Source organism: Natrix helvetica, assembly GCF_964273705.1.
Source record: "Natrix helvetica genome assembly, chromosome: 7".
In the NCBI taxonomy this organism is placed as follows: Eukaryota; Metazoa; Chordata; class Lepidosauria; order Squamata; family Natricidae; genus Natrix; species Natrix helvetica.
This window is the reverse complement of record NC_138558.1, coordinates 1,107,495-1,121,683: the sequence shown is the minus strand read 5'-3', so window position 1 is coordinate 1,121,683 and position 14,189 is coordinate 1,107,495. Positions and strand designations below refer to the sequence as shown.

The window sequence follows — 14,189 nt, the reverse complement described above, 5'->3', positions numbered from 1 at the left end:
CAGGCCACGGGGGGAGCTCACCGCACCCCCCGCACTCCCCTTCCCCTGCGCATGCATGCGTGTCTCCTGCATGCACCCCGGCCCCCACGCATGCACGCTAGAGACCCGAAAATCAGCTGGTTGGCAGGAGGCGTGTGCGCCTGTGCTGTGGAGCTGAGCTGGGGCAAGGGCTTGTGTGCCTGCAGGCGTGCCATGGGTTTCCCCTCACAGTTCCAGAATGAGCCCATTTCTTTCCTCTTTCTCAGAAATTCCTCCGTCGGCGGAAGTACAACCTCTTTGCTGCCTTCTACTCAGCCACCATGCTGCAGGGCGTGGGGGACGCCATCCAGTTTGAGGTCAGCATCGGCAACTATGGGAACAAATTCGACAACACCTGCCTGCCGCTGGCGTCCACCACGCAGTTCAGCCGGGCGGTCTTTGATGGTAAGGAAGGAAGGAAGGAAGGAAGGAAGGAAGGAAGGAAGGAAGGAGGGGGGAGGCCCAGGCAGGGGGACCATGCAGAGCAGAACCCGACATTGAATTTGGGTTGGTCACCAGAGATTGACTCTGGAACGGGAGGTCTTTGGTCTTGCTACTCCTGGACGGAATGGATTGCTGATCGCGGCCTTTCCTTCTCTGAAAACCATAAAACTCTTCATCCATCCTGGGGGTCTTCATAGGTTGGTGGATGGTGGGCTTGGAAGGTGTCAATGGTGACATGAAGATGGGCGGACTTCAACTCCCAGAGTTCCCCAGCCGGCTTTAAGCTCCACCTGTCTTCAAGCTGCCAAGGTGGAGAAAAATTGGTCCAGAGAGAGCGGTCAGAATCCCACGGTGACCGGCTTAACTGACTCAATTCTATATATATATTTGCATTTCTATATATAATATTTTACTATATCTCTATCTATCTTTCTATCTATCATCTTTATCGTCTGTCTCTGTCTCTGACTCTGTCTCTGTCCTCTATCTCTATCTCTATCTCTATCTCTATCTCTATCTCTATCTCTATCTCTATCTCTATCTCTATCTCTATCTCTATCTCTATCTCTATCTATCCATCCATCCATCCATCCATCCATCCATCCATCCATCCATCCATCCATCATCTTTATCGTCTCTGTCTGTCTGTCTCTATTTCTCTATTTCTCTATCCATTCATTCATTCATCCACCCACCCATCCATCCACCCACCCACCCACCCACCCATCCATCCATCCATCTATCCATCCATCCATCTACCCATCTACCCATCTATAATATTACTGTATATATATATATAAATGCAAAGCCTCCTACAAGACCTTGCTGCTTCTTGGATAGTGTCAGGCATGAAGGGTGAGGATCACACATAAGATCTAGATAAGTTGATTTATTGCTCAAGCCTGCACACAAGAATCTAGTCAACTGATGTACAATACGAAATTGGCATCCGATAAGGTCCCATGGAATTCGAGAAGGCTGGGACTTAGATTGTTTGTGGGAATGCAGGGATTCTGGGCTGATGACTTGCTTAACTTCACCCCCAGTTCCTCTCCTACAGGTGGAGGGGGCCCACTCAGGCGAGGTGGCTGGGGTACAAATGTAATCTATCTATATAAAAATGGCTTTGTGTGTGTGTGTGTTCCAGCATAACTCTGGAACGCCTCGAGCAATGTCAATCAAATTTGGTACACAAATGACTTACTCTCTGGAGAAAAAATGGGGGTAAGATACCCTAAAACCCCTCAGGTATGTGTTCTGTTAAGATACAGCCTGTTGTGCCTTAAAATGGCTTCTACTGTACAGCACAGTGGAGTTGCCATGGTAACAGCTCCACAGTACTCCACAAGGGGGCTCCCTCTGGTAAGGGGGAAAATCCAATATTAGAAATTACATTTGGTCCGGACATTTTCCCCTTATAAATAAATACCTGGGCAATGCCAGGTTACCGGCTAGTAAATAAATAAACGGAGGCCTCTCTGCCTTTCCCATCTCCAGGTTGCCAGTACTACTACCTTCCCTGGGGCAACGTGAAACCGGTGGTGATTCTCTCCTCCTACTGGGAAGACAGCGGCCACAGGACGGATGCCCAGAATCTCCTTGCCAGGGCTGCAGACCGGCTGGTGAGAGCTTGGGGCTGAGAGGGGCAGTCTTGGAGCCCCCCAGGGAGGGTCCAGAAGAGATTCTGCTCGTCTCTGTGGCCCCACATGGTTGTGGCCTCCGTCAGTTAGTAGAACGAGCTGATCCCGTCTTGTAAGTGATGCTCTTAAGGCGGAAGTTGGATCCCACCAGCACGGCCTCCGTCTTGCCTTTGGGACTAACAGTCAGCAGGGCACGGCTGAGTTGGCACATCCAAAGTCACACATGGGCATTCACTGAGTTAAATTTGTATCGACTGGGACTCAAAAGGGGCTAATGAGGGAGAATCTTTGTGGCTCAGGGTTGAAATGAGGCCCCCTAGTGCTCTCTAAGCTTGGTGGTTTTCTTGCAGACGTTTCATGACCCAACTACGGAACGTTATCGGGGCTAGGAGGAGGAGGAGGAGGAGGACTGTGGGGTCCTTGGTTCTCTCTCAACTGGGTGGTTTTCTTGCAGACGTTTCATGACCCAACTATGGAACGTTATCAGGGCTAAAGTCTGCAAGAAAACGACCAAGCTCAGGAGGCCCCACGGACCCTTCAAAGGGGCTGCCCAGGGTGGTCAGAGAAAGGCCGGGGGGCTCCTGATGGCTGCAGCACAAGGGGCCGTGCGGTGCCAGTGGGCACGTGTGCCCTTCAGCTGCCCCAGGGGCCAACCCGAGGGCTGCCAGGGCTGGAGGCAGGGCCCCTCCTCCTCCCTCAGCGGCCTGTGGCGTTTCTGCTCTCTGCCCAATGCAGGCTGCCAACTTGGAGCTGGTCCACCTGGCGCACAAAGCCCAGCGTTCTGCCAGCGCCTTGGACACCCTGGTAGCTCAGATGCTGGATGAGCTCATGGTGGACTGCAGGTAGGAGGGAGGGAGGGAGGGGGGGGGGCGTGTCTGTGGCCAGGAGCCCCTGGGGGGGTTCACGACCAGCTGGGTTGTTTACCTTGGAAGGGGTCCCGTGGCGGAGGAATGGCGTCCAATGGTGGGCAGGGGCTCCTCCACAGGCACTGACCCAAGACCCCGGGTTGAAAAGGTGATGCTGGAGCCAGGTCATAAATTCCGCCTCCGGCCTGAATGGCCTCTTTGTGTGGTTGTGGGCCTGGCACACCCATCGCTCCAGGAGGGGTCTCCCGTCCACAGGCATGGGGAAGGGGCAGAGAACAGCCTCCCCCTCCCCCTCCCCCTCTCCCAGCTCAGGTTCAAAGCCTCTGTGAAGTCCTGCTCCGGATGCCTTTCTCCTTTCTGTCATTCGTCCTTCCTTCCTTCCTTCCTTCCTTCCTTCCTTCCTTCCTTCCTTCCTCCCTCCCTCTTTCTTTCTTTCCTCCCTCCCTCCCTCCCTCTTCCTTCCTTCCTCCCTCTTTCTTTCCTTCCTCCCTTTCTTTTTTTCTTTCCTTCTTTCTTTCTTTCCTCCCTCCCTCCCTCCCTCTTCCTTCCTTCCTTCCCCCCTCCCTCTTTCTTCCTTCCTTCTTCCCTCCCTCCCTCCCTCCCTCCCTCCCTCCCTCCCTCTGGGAGTTGATGTCCCCTTGTCTTAAAGTCTTCAAAGTTGACAAGCACTGACCTAGTCAATCAAAATTCACTTGAGCTCAGCTTCTCATCTGCTCATCACATCAATTCACCCTTTTCTTGCGCATCAAAGGAACCAAATGGTTTTTTTCCAGGGTGCTTTTTCAACTTCCCAGGCATGACTTTTCCTGGTGGTCTCCCATCCGATCCCATCCGTCCACCCTGTTGTGCGTCTATGCCCAGAGCCCAACCGATCCATGGGGGAAATCATTCCCACATTGTTTTTAAGGAAACACCTTCCCAAGGCAATGTTCCTGACCTCCCCAGGACTGAAACCCAAAACAAGAGGGGGGAGGGAGCATTGTTTCTGGGCATGTGCAAAATCCCCCCCCCCCCAATAGGGAAACGACAGCAAATTCCAGGAATGAAAGAGAAGATGGGAGAGCTGCTCAGCTCACTGCCACATTAAAACTTCCTGGGGGATTTCTCTAATTGAGTTTGTGGAAAGGCAAATAAACAGGAGGGATTTCCACAACAGCCAAAAATAACCCAGCAGGAAAAAAAATGTTATTTTGTGCTCCTGTGCGAGGACAAAATGTTTGTTTTTCCTTCAAAGAGAGGATTGTCCAGAGGATTAGAGGACTTTTCCGTTTGGTCAATCCAAGACCCCAACCCTTCTCCTCCCACCCCTCAGATTAGACAAAGGCCCAAACTCTTTTTTCTTACATAGTTTGTTTTTACATTTTCAATTAACATACTTACGTGTAATGTCTGGATCAATTGCTTACATAATTATATAACATATAATAACAATAATAATATTGATCACAACAAGAGCAACATAATATTTTTCCAGCATCTAATTTCTACTTCTGTTATCCAAGCAGTTATAAAACAAATCCCACATTTGAAAATATTCTGTATCTTCCTTCTCTGTAATCTTTAATGTCAGTCTATCCATTTCTATGTGATCTAATATTTTTTTAATTACATCTTTTTCTCTCGGAGTTTCCTCATCTTTCCAAAAATGTGCAAATATAATTCTTGCTTCTATCAAGACATGCAATATTAAATACAAATTCCCTTTATTAATATTTTCCTGGGACTATCCCTAACAAGAATATTTCTATTTTATAATCCATATGCAGCTTTAACATTTTTTTCCTAACACTGAATATGCATTTTTAGCCAACAATTCTTTGCTTTCACAAGTCCTGCACAAGTGATAGTACGTGCCTGGTATCTGATTACATTTCCAGCATTTGGCTGACAAATTTGTGGGTGCTTCGATCACTGGAAGTTTTTAAGAAGAGATTGGACAAGCATTTGTCTGAAATGGGGGAGGCTTTCCTGCCTAAGCAGAAGACCTCAAAGGTCCCTTCCAGCTCTGTATTTCCATTCCATTCCATTCTCTCTTCCCTTCCCTTCTCTTCCTCATTCTATCTATTCCATTCCATTCCATTCCATTCTATTCTCCCTTCCCTTCCCTTCTCTTCTTCCTCCTGTTCTGTTCTGTTCTGTTCTGTTCTATTCTATTCTATTCTATTCTATTCTATTCTATTCTATTCTATTCTATTCTATTCTATTCTATTCTATTCTATTCTATTCTATTCTATTCTATTCTATTCTATTCTATTCTATTCTATTCTATTCCAATCCATTCCAATCCCCTTCCCTTCCCTTCTCTTCCTCATTCTATTCTATTCTATTCTATTCTATTCTATTCTATTCTATTCTATTCTATTCTATTCTATTCTATTCTATTCTATTCTCCCTTCCCTTCTCTTCTTCCTCCTATTCTATTCTATTCCATCCCATCCCATTCCATTCTCTCTTCCCTTCCCTTCCCTTCCATTCTATTCCATTCCATTCCCTTTTCTTCCCTATTCTGTTCTGTTCTGTTCCGTTCCATTCCGTTCCGTTCTCTCTTCCCTTCCCTTCCCTTCCCTTCCCTTCCCTTCCCTTCCCTTCCCTTCCCTTCCCTTCCCTTCCCTTCCCTTCCCTTCCATTCCATTCCATTCCATTCCATTCCCTCTCATTCTCTCTTCCCTTAACTTCCCTTCCCTTCCCTTCCATTCTATTCCATTCTATTCTATTCCATTCTCCATTCCATTCTCTTTTCTTCTCTATTCTATTCTGTTCTGTTCTGTATTCTCTCTTCTCTTCTTTTCCCTCCCCTCCCCTCCCCTCCCATCCCTATTCTAAATTTCAGAGAAAATAGCCATGGGCAGAGAGAGCTTTTGTAAATCAATGTCTCATTGGAATCCTGCAGACTTTCTCCTCCAATATAATTTACAACTGCAGTCTGCTTAGGGAGAATCACAGGCAGGAAAACGTGGGTGAAGATATTGAGATATTGAGCAATTTCCCCCAGCCACTGCAAACTCAGGAGGATGGGAGAGGGAGGACAAGAAGAAACAGGGTTATTTTTGCAGTTTCTCTCTTGCACTACCTTTATTCTAGTCCCTGGATTTATTTATATATTTATTCATTGAATTTATATGCTGCCCACCTTGCAATCAAGAGTGACTCTGGGCAGCTTACAGTGCAATGAAATAGAACTACAGAACACAATTATTGATATAAAAATCAGTTAAAATTACAGGAATCGAATAGAGAAGATGGGTAATTAGGCTTACGATGCAATTAAGTGGAAATATAAAACAAAATTTAATACAAAAACCAGGTGAAATGATAGGAATCAAATGGCGAAAAATGAGTAATTAGGCTTATAATGCAATCAAATAGGAGTATGAAACACAATTACAAATATAAAAATCAGTTTAAAAATACAGAAACTAAATAGAGAAAATGAGTAATTAGGTTTACGATGCAATTAAATAGGACTAGAAAACACAGTTATAAATATTAAAATAAAGTTACAATTACAGGAATGAGAGAAAGCAGGTAATTAGGCTTGCAATGCAATTACATGGAAATATAAATATAAAAATCAATTAAAATGACAGGAAATTAAAAAGAGATGATGATGATGATGATGTTATCCATTCAGTCGTGTCCGATTCTTGGCCATTCTCCTGGCCAGGTGGTCTCACGACCTCTTCCGATCTTCTTGGGTCTGGCTGGGGTCAGCGTTGAGAGTGTCCATCCACCATGCTCTTCGGCTTTAAATGGGGAGAAAGTAGTAATCAGGCTAAGGGATTAGGAGGAGACTAACGTGGGCTTCCTTGGCTGTCTCCTTCCACAGCCAACCCCTGGTGGATGTCACTCAGAAGTCCAACTGCACCCACCTGGACCAGTACCTCTACCGTTTCCGGACCACCAACCTCGATCAGATGGTCCAGGCGGCCTTGAAGATGAAGCACGAAGACTCTGACCTACAGATGGTTTTGGATCAGGCAGAAGATTGGCTCTCTCGGTTAAAGTCCATGGTGGAGGAGGTACCGTATTTTTGGGAGTATAAGATGTGCCGAAGTATAAGATGCACCTAGCTTTTGGGGAGGAAAACAAGGGGGAAAAATCTGCCTCTGCCTCCCAGCAATTTGCCTCCTTGCAAAAAACAGCAAACAGTACAGAAGATATGCACTGTTTATAGTGTTACATTTCAGACTACACTTGTATACACTTTATAGTTATTGACTTACCTCTTTGCAGCAAACAGCCTGATTAGCATAAGAAAAAAAATCTGCTTCTGCCTCCAGCAATTTGCCTCCTGGAACAAACAGCAAGTTTCACTTTCAGTTTCTCAAGTTTCACTTTCAGTTCCTCCCAATCATCAGCTGTTTCAGGCTGCAGGGATTGCTAGCCTATTGCAGCCTCTGCAAGACACCCCCCCCCCTGTTTGCTTCAAGGAGGTAAATTGCTGGGAGGCAGAGGCCAAAGGGTTGGGGCCGGAGAGTGGATGGGGCTACATTCAGTGTATAAGATGCACCCAAAATTTTCACCCTCTTTTAGGGGGAAAAAGGTGTACCATATACTCAGAAAAATACTGTAGCTGTAGTTCTCAGCATGCAAAGAGGAACAGAGTTCTTCTGTCTCTTCTAAGCCACTGAGCCATTTTTTATATCTAGGGAAAGGGGTGCTAACATCATCTTCTTCTTTTAACGACCCCATAATCCCATGCAGGGTGGAGTTTGGGCAACTGAATGAAGCTAGCAGAGTGTTTACTGGCTGGATGCCCTTCCCTGTCACCAGTCCGGAGTTTTGTTTGGCAGATATATTCTTGTTGTGCGTAGAGAGAGAAATAGCTGCCTCTACCTAGGATTGAACTCACGGCCTCCTGATTGTGAGGCAAGAGCTTGAGGAGTGGTCCTTCAACTTCCCCTTCCAAGTCATGGATAGGACCAGCACAAGATCCAGGAGATCCCCCATGGCCCTCCTCTCCATCCTCCCTTCCAAACCTTATTGGAGATCATTTGGTAGCATGCCTCGTGTCCCAACCCAAAGTGCATCACCTAACGCAACTTTTTTATTGGCTAATTCTGTGAAGGCCTTTACTGAGACCCTGATCTACTCTCTCCTTCGATCTACTCAGCTCACAGGGAGGATCCCTCTGGCCAAAGGGGGGCTCTTCCTAAAGCCTGTTAACCCTTTCCTTGCCAGCCCCAGAACAGCCTCCCAGATGTCGTGATCTGGATGTTGCAAGGTGACCGGCGGGTGGCTTACGCCCGGCTGCCCGCCCGAGAGGTCCTCTTCTCCCGGAATGGAGGCAGCTGCTGTGGCAGAAACTGCGGAAAGCTCCAGACCATATTCTTAAAAGTAGGTTTACTCAGGGCTGGGTGGGATTTGGGCTTTGGAAGAGGGGTGGGGAGGATCCAGGGGATCCAAAGGTCAGACGTACAGCCAAGTCCAGCAACTTCTCTTCTTTGGGGAGTTGTGGTCAGCAAACTCTTCTGGGCAAAGAGTTCTGGGGCCCTCTGGATGCCTAGCACGGAATGGAGTCATGTGGCTGATCTTGGCTTGTTTCATATTGATTGATTCATTCATTCGTTGACTGTTTGATTGATTCATTCATTCATTCATTTGTTGATTGATTGATTCATTCATTTGTTGATTGATTGATTCATTCATTCATTTATTTGTTGATTGATTGATTTATTCATTGATTGATTCATTCATTCGTTCATCCATGTGTTTATTTGCTGCCCATCTCATTCTGAAAAAGGTCTTTTAGGGTCTGGTTGCCCTGACGTAGTTCTCCTGGCACCAGCGAATGTATGAAAATGCAAGACCTTCAGGCCCAATTCAACCATCCAAGATTTTGATTCCCCCATTCCCACCACTGCCCTGAAACGACCTCCTCGTGACCGTCCTTTCAGCCTCTTCTGCTGACTTAGGTGCTTTGGTCATTGGAAGGAAGAATCAGAATGGGACTAGAGCTGGAAGGGAGGCCCCGTTCCTTTCCAGACAAACGGTTGTCCAATCTCTTGTTAAAAACCTCCAGCGATGGATCAGCCGAAGCCGTTCCACTGGTTAATTCTCCTGCCTGTCAGGAAGTTTCTCCTTAATCCCAGGTTGCTTCCCTCCCTGATTAGTTTCCCTCCGTTGCTTCTTCTCCTGCCTTCTGAAGCTCTGAGCCTTCTTCCCTTCTCCCCCCCCCCTAGGCTCCACAGGAAGAGGTGGCGGGTCCCAGGATCCCAGCTCAGATCCGGGTCCGGCTGTGGCTGGGCTTAGCGGTGGACGAGAAGGAGTTCAACCAGACGGCCGAGGGGAGACTCTCTGTCTTTGCTGAAACGGTGAGCCAGATCTGATCTTCTCTCACGGGGTTGGAAGGGGGAAGTTCTCCACAACTGGACTGCTGGTTCTTTTTTTGGGGGGGGGGGCTGCCATGCAAAGGGGAGAGGAGTAGACACCCCCTTGCATTGGAACCAGAGGTGGGCAGGGGGCTTCCCATTCAGAAACCCCAAAGGGCTTGAAAGTCCATTTACTGTTTCTACTTTCTTTGTTGCTGTTTACACCTTTCTGCTTCTGGTCCTGTAGAGAGAAACTCCTCCCCCTCCCTCCCTCCTCCTCTTCCCTCCTCCCTCCTCTCCTCCTCCTCCTCCCTCCTCCTCCTTCTCCATCTCCTCCTCCTCCTCCTCTTCTCCTCTTCCTCCCTCCTCCCACTCCTCCATCCTCCTCTTCTTCTCCTTCTCCTTCTCCTCCTTTCTCCTCCTCTCCTCCTCCTCCTCCTCCTCCTCCTCTCCTTCTCCTTCTCTTTCTCCTCCTCTTCTTCTTCTCCTCCCTCCTCCCCCTCCTCCCTCCTCCTCTTCTTCTCCTCCTCCTCCTTCCTCCTCTCCTCCTCCTCCTCCTCCTCCTCCTCCTCCTCCTCCTTGTCCTCCTCCTCCTCTTCTTCTTCCCTTTCTTCTTCTCTTTCTTCTTCTTCCTCCTCTTCCTCTTTTCCTCTTTTCCCCTCCCCCTCCAACAACGTAAGTACAAAATTCTGGTTCTTGCTCTCCTGGTGGCCTCAATCATTGATAATTTATCGTTTTTCTCCCCATTGCACTTAATAGAATCTCACCCAGCAAAATCCCCTTTTGGCTTGCAGACTCCAAAAAGTCCATTGCTCCCTCTAAGGTCCTGTCAGGTGCGAGGAACCAAGAGCAAGATGAGGATTTGTTCAGAGCCGTTTCTTTATGGGTGCCTCCCTAGAGACAGGGGTCTTGCCAGACTAAAGCACAGTCTGCATAACTGGCAGATGTGCTGTGTGAAGGGAGGGGGGGGGAGTGTATCCACCCTGGCTCTCTTCTTGCACACCAAGGACTCCAGGCTGATTTGCCTTTCAGCTCCTGGAGGGACCCCCCCCCAACCTTCCTGTGATTTTGGAGCAGGTGCCTTTTGGGGGAGGGGCGTTGCCCATTTGCTCATCAGTTGCACATTTCTCTCTTTCTCATCCTTTGGGGATCCTAGTATGAAAACCAAACGAAGCTGGCCTTGGTAGGGAACTGGGGCACGACGGGTCTCACCTACCCCAAGTACTCGGACATCACCGCCAAGATCAAGCTACCCAAGGACAGTTTCAAGCCTTCCACCGGTTGGGCCTGGGCTGGAGATTGGTTTGTCAGCCCCGAGAAGACGTGAGTGACGGACGGCGGGAGGTCGAAGCCTCCGGGGTCTCTTCGCTTTCCTTGGGCCACCCAGGGTTCCGTCTTCCCAGCTCAGCAGAGGGTCATTCCGTCCTCTCCCCCCAGATCCCCCCACGGGCTGCCTTGGTGCATGGCCTCATGGGGGAACCTGCTGGGCCCCCCGGAGACCCACTTGTGCTTTTCCAAGAGGCAGCTGGACTTTCTTGGGTTTTTTCCCTTGAAAACATTTCGCTTCGCATCCAAGAATCATACTTTATTGTCATTGTACATATATGCACAGTCTCCCCATACAACGGAATTCACACAACACCTGGAGACCAGGCCCAACACACAAGAGGGTCCCCAAACCCCCCCCCCAACCAAACAAAAATTCCCTGCCCCTAAACCACCCAAGCATCCGCACAACAGACCAAGTCCTCCTGTCCCAACAGCTCACTGATGGCCCCCCTTCAGTTCGTTGTCGAGTGCAATTATAGCTCTGGGATATAAACTCTTCCGAAGACGTGCAGTCTGAGTTTTAATTGTCCTGGTTCTTCTGCCAGAAGGCAACAGTCCAAAAAGAGTTGTAAGCAGGATGGAAAAGTTGTGCAACTTCCTCAAACAGTGAGATGCGAAGATGTCGTCCAGGGATGGTTGCTGGAGCCTGATGATATTCTGGGCAGTTTGAGTGTTTTTGTCCTCTGGAGAGCTGCTCCCGTACCACGCAAGAAGGCCGTATGTCAGGACACTCTCAATGGTGCTGCAATAATAGGACAGAAGTAGATGCTGAGATAGATTTATCTTTCCCTGAACATTCTCCGGACGTGCAGCCTCTTCTGGGCCTTCTTCGCAAGCACGTTAGCATCCATGGTCCATGAAAGGTCCTTCTTCAGTTCTGACTGACTGGTGGGGAATGGAAGGATTTATGTTCTTTGCAGTCATCCAGATGTTAGTGCTCTGAGGTTGGGTTGTGAGCTCCATGAGAGTAATTGAGGACACTTGGGGGTTCATCCTTACCCTCCGAGTCCCCTGAGTTGGAGTGTAGATTGAGCATGGAGCTTCAAGAGGGTTCAGCAGTCTACCTGCCTTTGAAAGACAAAGGCTACTGAACAGGTGAAAAGAAATGAATTTCATGGGCTTATTGAGATAAACAAATCACAATGTTCACGTATTTATCCAAGAATTCTTCAGCATGAAATGTTTTAAATCTTCAAATAAAAATAGGTTAGAAAGTCTCCTAAGATCACTCTTTAAGGGACTGGAAAATGTCCAATATAATGTCAAGTTTTAACAAGCTAAAGAACAGTTCATGGCAGTTAGCTTAATGCACATTGTCGATAACAGTAATAAAGTGAATAACTCAGGGAAAAGGAAATTAGCATTTTTTTTTAAACTAAAGAAGAAAAATGCATTTTAAGAACTTATATTTACAAACAATGTTCATTTGTTATAATAAAGGCATTTAGGTAAAACAAAAAAAAGACAAAGGTTACTATTTTGAAGACAGCGAAGTCCACATTCCGGCCAGAGAGGACCGCTGCCTTGAAAGAGGGGTCAAAGAGGCCACCTAGGTCAAAGTTGAACAGCCCTCTCTCAACCGTGGGGGGGGGAGGGATACGACACCCCCCATCTCCCCTTCCCAACACAGTCCTTCCGGCCGTCCACTTGCGCTCTGATTCCGGGGACCCTCCAAGTGGCCTCAATGACTCTCAGAGGGAGGACCAACGACCAGAGGACTGCAAGGAAAGCAAATCCTTCCATCCTCCACCAGTCGGTCAGAACTGAAGAAGCTTCTTGCACGAGAAGCCAAATGGTTTCAAGGAAAAAAGAACCAGAAAGTCCAGTTGCCTTTTGGGGGGAAAAGCACTGGGTGACAAAGAAGCTCCATAGACAAAGGGGGAGAGTTTGGGGGGCTTTGCAGAACCTATGAATTTGGGGAGGGGGATGCAGAAGGCCAAGGGGAAGGGGCTAACCATGTGACCCTCAAAGAGAATCACCTTCTCGTGGGCTCAGGGCTCGGTCTTTTTTACCATTTTCTGTGGGCTGCTGTGCCTGGAAATGGGTGGGTGGGTTCCGGATCCAGTCTGGAGATGCCAGCCTTTTGCCCGAGTCCCCCAAAGCCCTGCAGGGTCCCTCAGGAGGATCCTGGGCCTTGTCAGGTCTCTGTTTGTTGGTTCCTTTTCAGAGAGCGCTGCGTTCCAGGCCCTTTTCACATCACTTTCCCCGCTATTCAGTTACAGAAAGGTGGGAAAGAGGAATCTGGATCAGAATCTGAATTCAGATTCAGGTTCTGCTTTTGAGGGAAGAAGATGCAAAATTAGGGGTGAAATGCTACCAGTTCGGGCTGTTTCACCCGAACTGGTAGTAAAAAAATACTAAAAAAAGTTTTTTAAAAAAGGTTCCAATAATTGCACGTTGCACAGCAAAAAATGAAGGGTGGGGGTCAAAAATGGGTGGAGAATGCTGAGAAAGAAAGATGGGAAAGAGAGAGATAGAGAAAGAAGGAAGGAAGAAAGAAAAAGAAAGAAAGTGAGGGAGGGAGGGAGGGAAAAAGGAGAGGAAGGAAGGACTGCAAACCTGGCACTAGACACAGCTTCAGAGGATAATCCAGGGCTGGGAGGGACCTGGAGGTCATCTAGTCCAACCCTGCTCCAGCAGGACATTGATGAAGTGGGTTTCTGTCTTTTGATCCCCCAGTCACATGACCCCACCAAGCCACGCCCACAGAACCGGTAGTAAAAAAAAATTAGGTTTCAGCCCTGTGCAAAATCCACTGGAGAACTTCCAGAAGTCTTACATGCTGTGTGGTGTTAGAGCCTCATCAATGGTTGCAACTTGCCTCGTTACTTAAAGAGTTGCTATTTGCCTCATCAAGGTCCTCATTTCATCCTCAACCTCATGATCTGGAGAAGACCCATCTTGATGATGATGATGATGAAAGATGTTTCCACTCTGAATTTTAAGAAATATAAGCCACAGAAATACATTTGGGGGGACGGGGGGGTGTACCCAGTTTCTGCCTGAATTGTCTTCTGCCCTCTCCTGCCAACCCAAGGAAGACTGAGGGCCCCATCCTTGTCCCAAGGCCCGGGGTTGGGGGGTTAGGAGGGCTCCCGTTGAACAATGGTCTTTTTAAGGAGAGAGAGAAAGGAGAAAAGGAGTCAGGGTCATGGCCCCCCTCCCTCCCACCCCAATTCAGGCTGCTGCATGAGGTGGACGCAGGTCACATGAGCTTCCTGGAGGAAGTGTTCGAGAACCAGGTTCGGCTTCCAGGAGGCCAGTGGATCCACATGGCTGAAGCCTACACAGACGTGGTGAGTGAGGACCCCTTGGTTGTAAAGGGGGGGGGTCTCTGAATGGATCATGGAAGTTCCTTCTTCTCAGCTTTATTGCGACTTATAGAGGAGAATATTTGTAGCTCTGGGTTGAAATCAGGAGTCCTTGGTGCTCTCTGAGCTTGGTGGTTTTCTTGCAGACTTTTCATGATCCAACTAGGTAACTTTCAGTGCTAGGGGGGGAGGAGGAGGAGGAGGAGGAGGAGGAGGAGGAGGAGAAGAAGAAGAAGAAGAAGAAGAAGAAGAAGAAGAAGAAGAAGAAGA

At 48.1% G+C, this 14,189-nt stretch overlaps 1 protein-coding gene across 1 annotated transcript in view; it reads left to right on the top strand.

Annotated features, from left to right (window-relative positions):
• Positions 1–14,189, top strand: part of DYSF (dysferlin) — a 123,448-nt gene that overhangs the window by 44,426 nt on the left and 64,833 nt on the right. The window contains exons 19-26 of the mRNA XM_081960009.1: positions 246–423; positions 1,960–2,084; positions 2,838–2,944; positions 6,795–6,987; positions 8,150–8,305; positions 9,151–9,282; positions 10,436–10,602; positions 13,790–13,904. Of these exons, the coding sequence (XP_081816135.1) occupies positions 246–423; positions 1,960–2,084; positions 2,838–2,944; positions 6,795–6,987; positions 8,150–8,305; positions 9,151–9,282; positions 10,436–10,602; positions 13,790–13,904 (1,173 nt within the window). The remainder of the gene's footprint in view (positions 1–245; positions 424–1,959; positions 2,085–2,837; positions 2,945–6,794; positions 6,988–8,149; positions 8,306–9,150; positions 9,283–10,435; positions 10,603–13,789; positions 13,905–14,189) is intronic.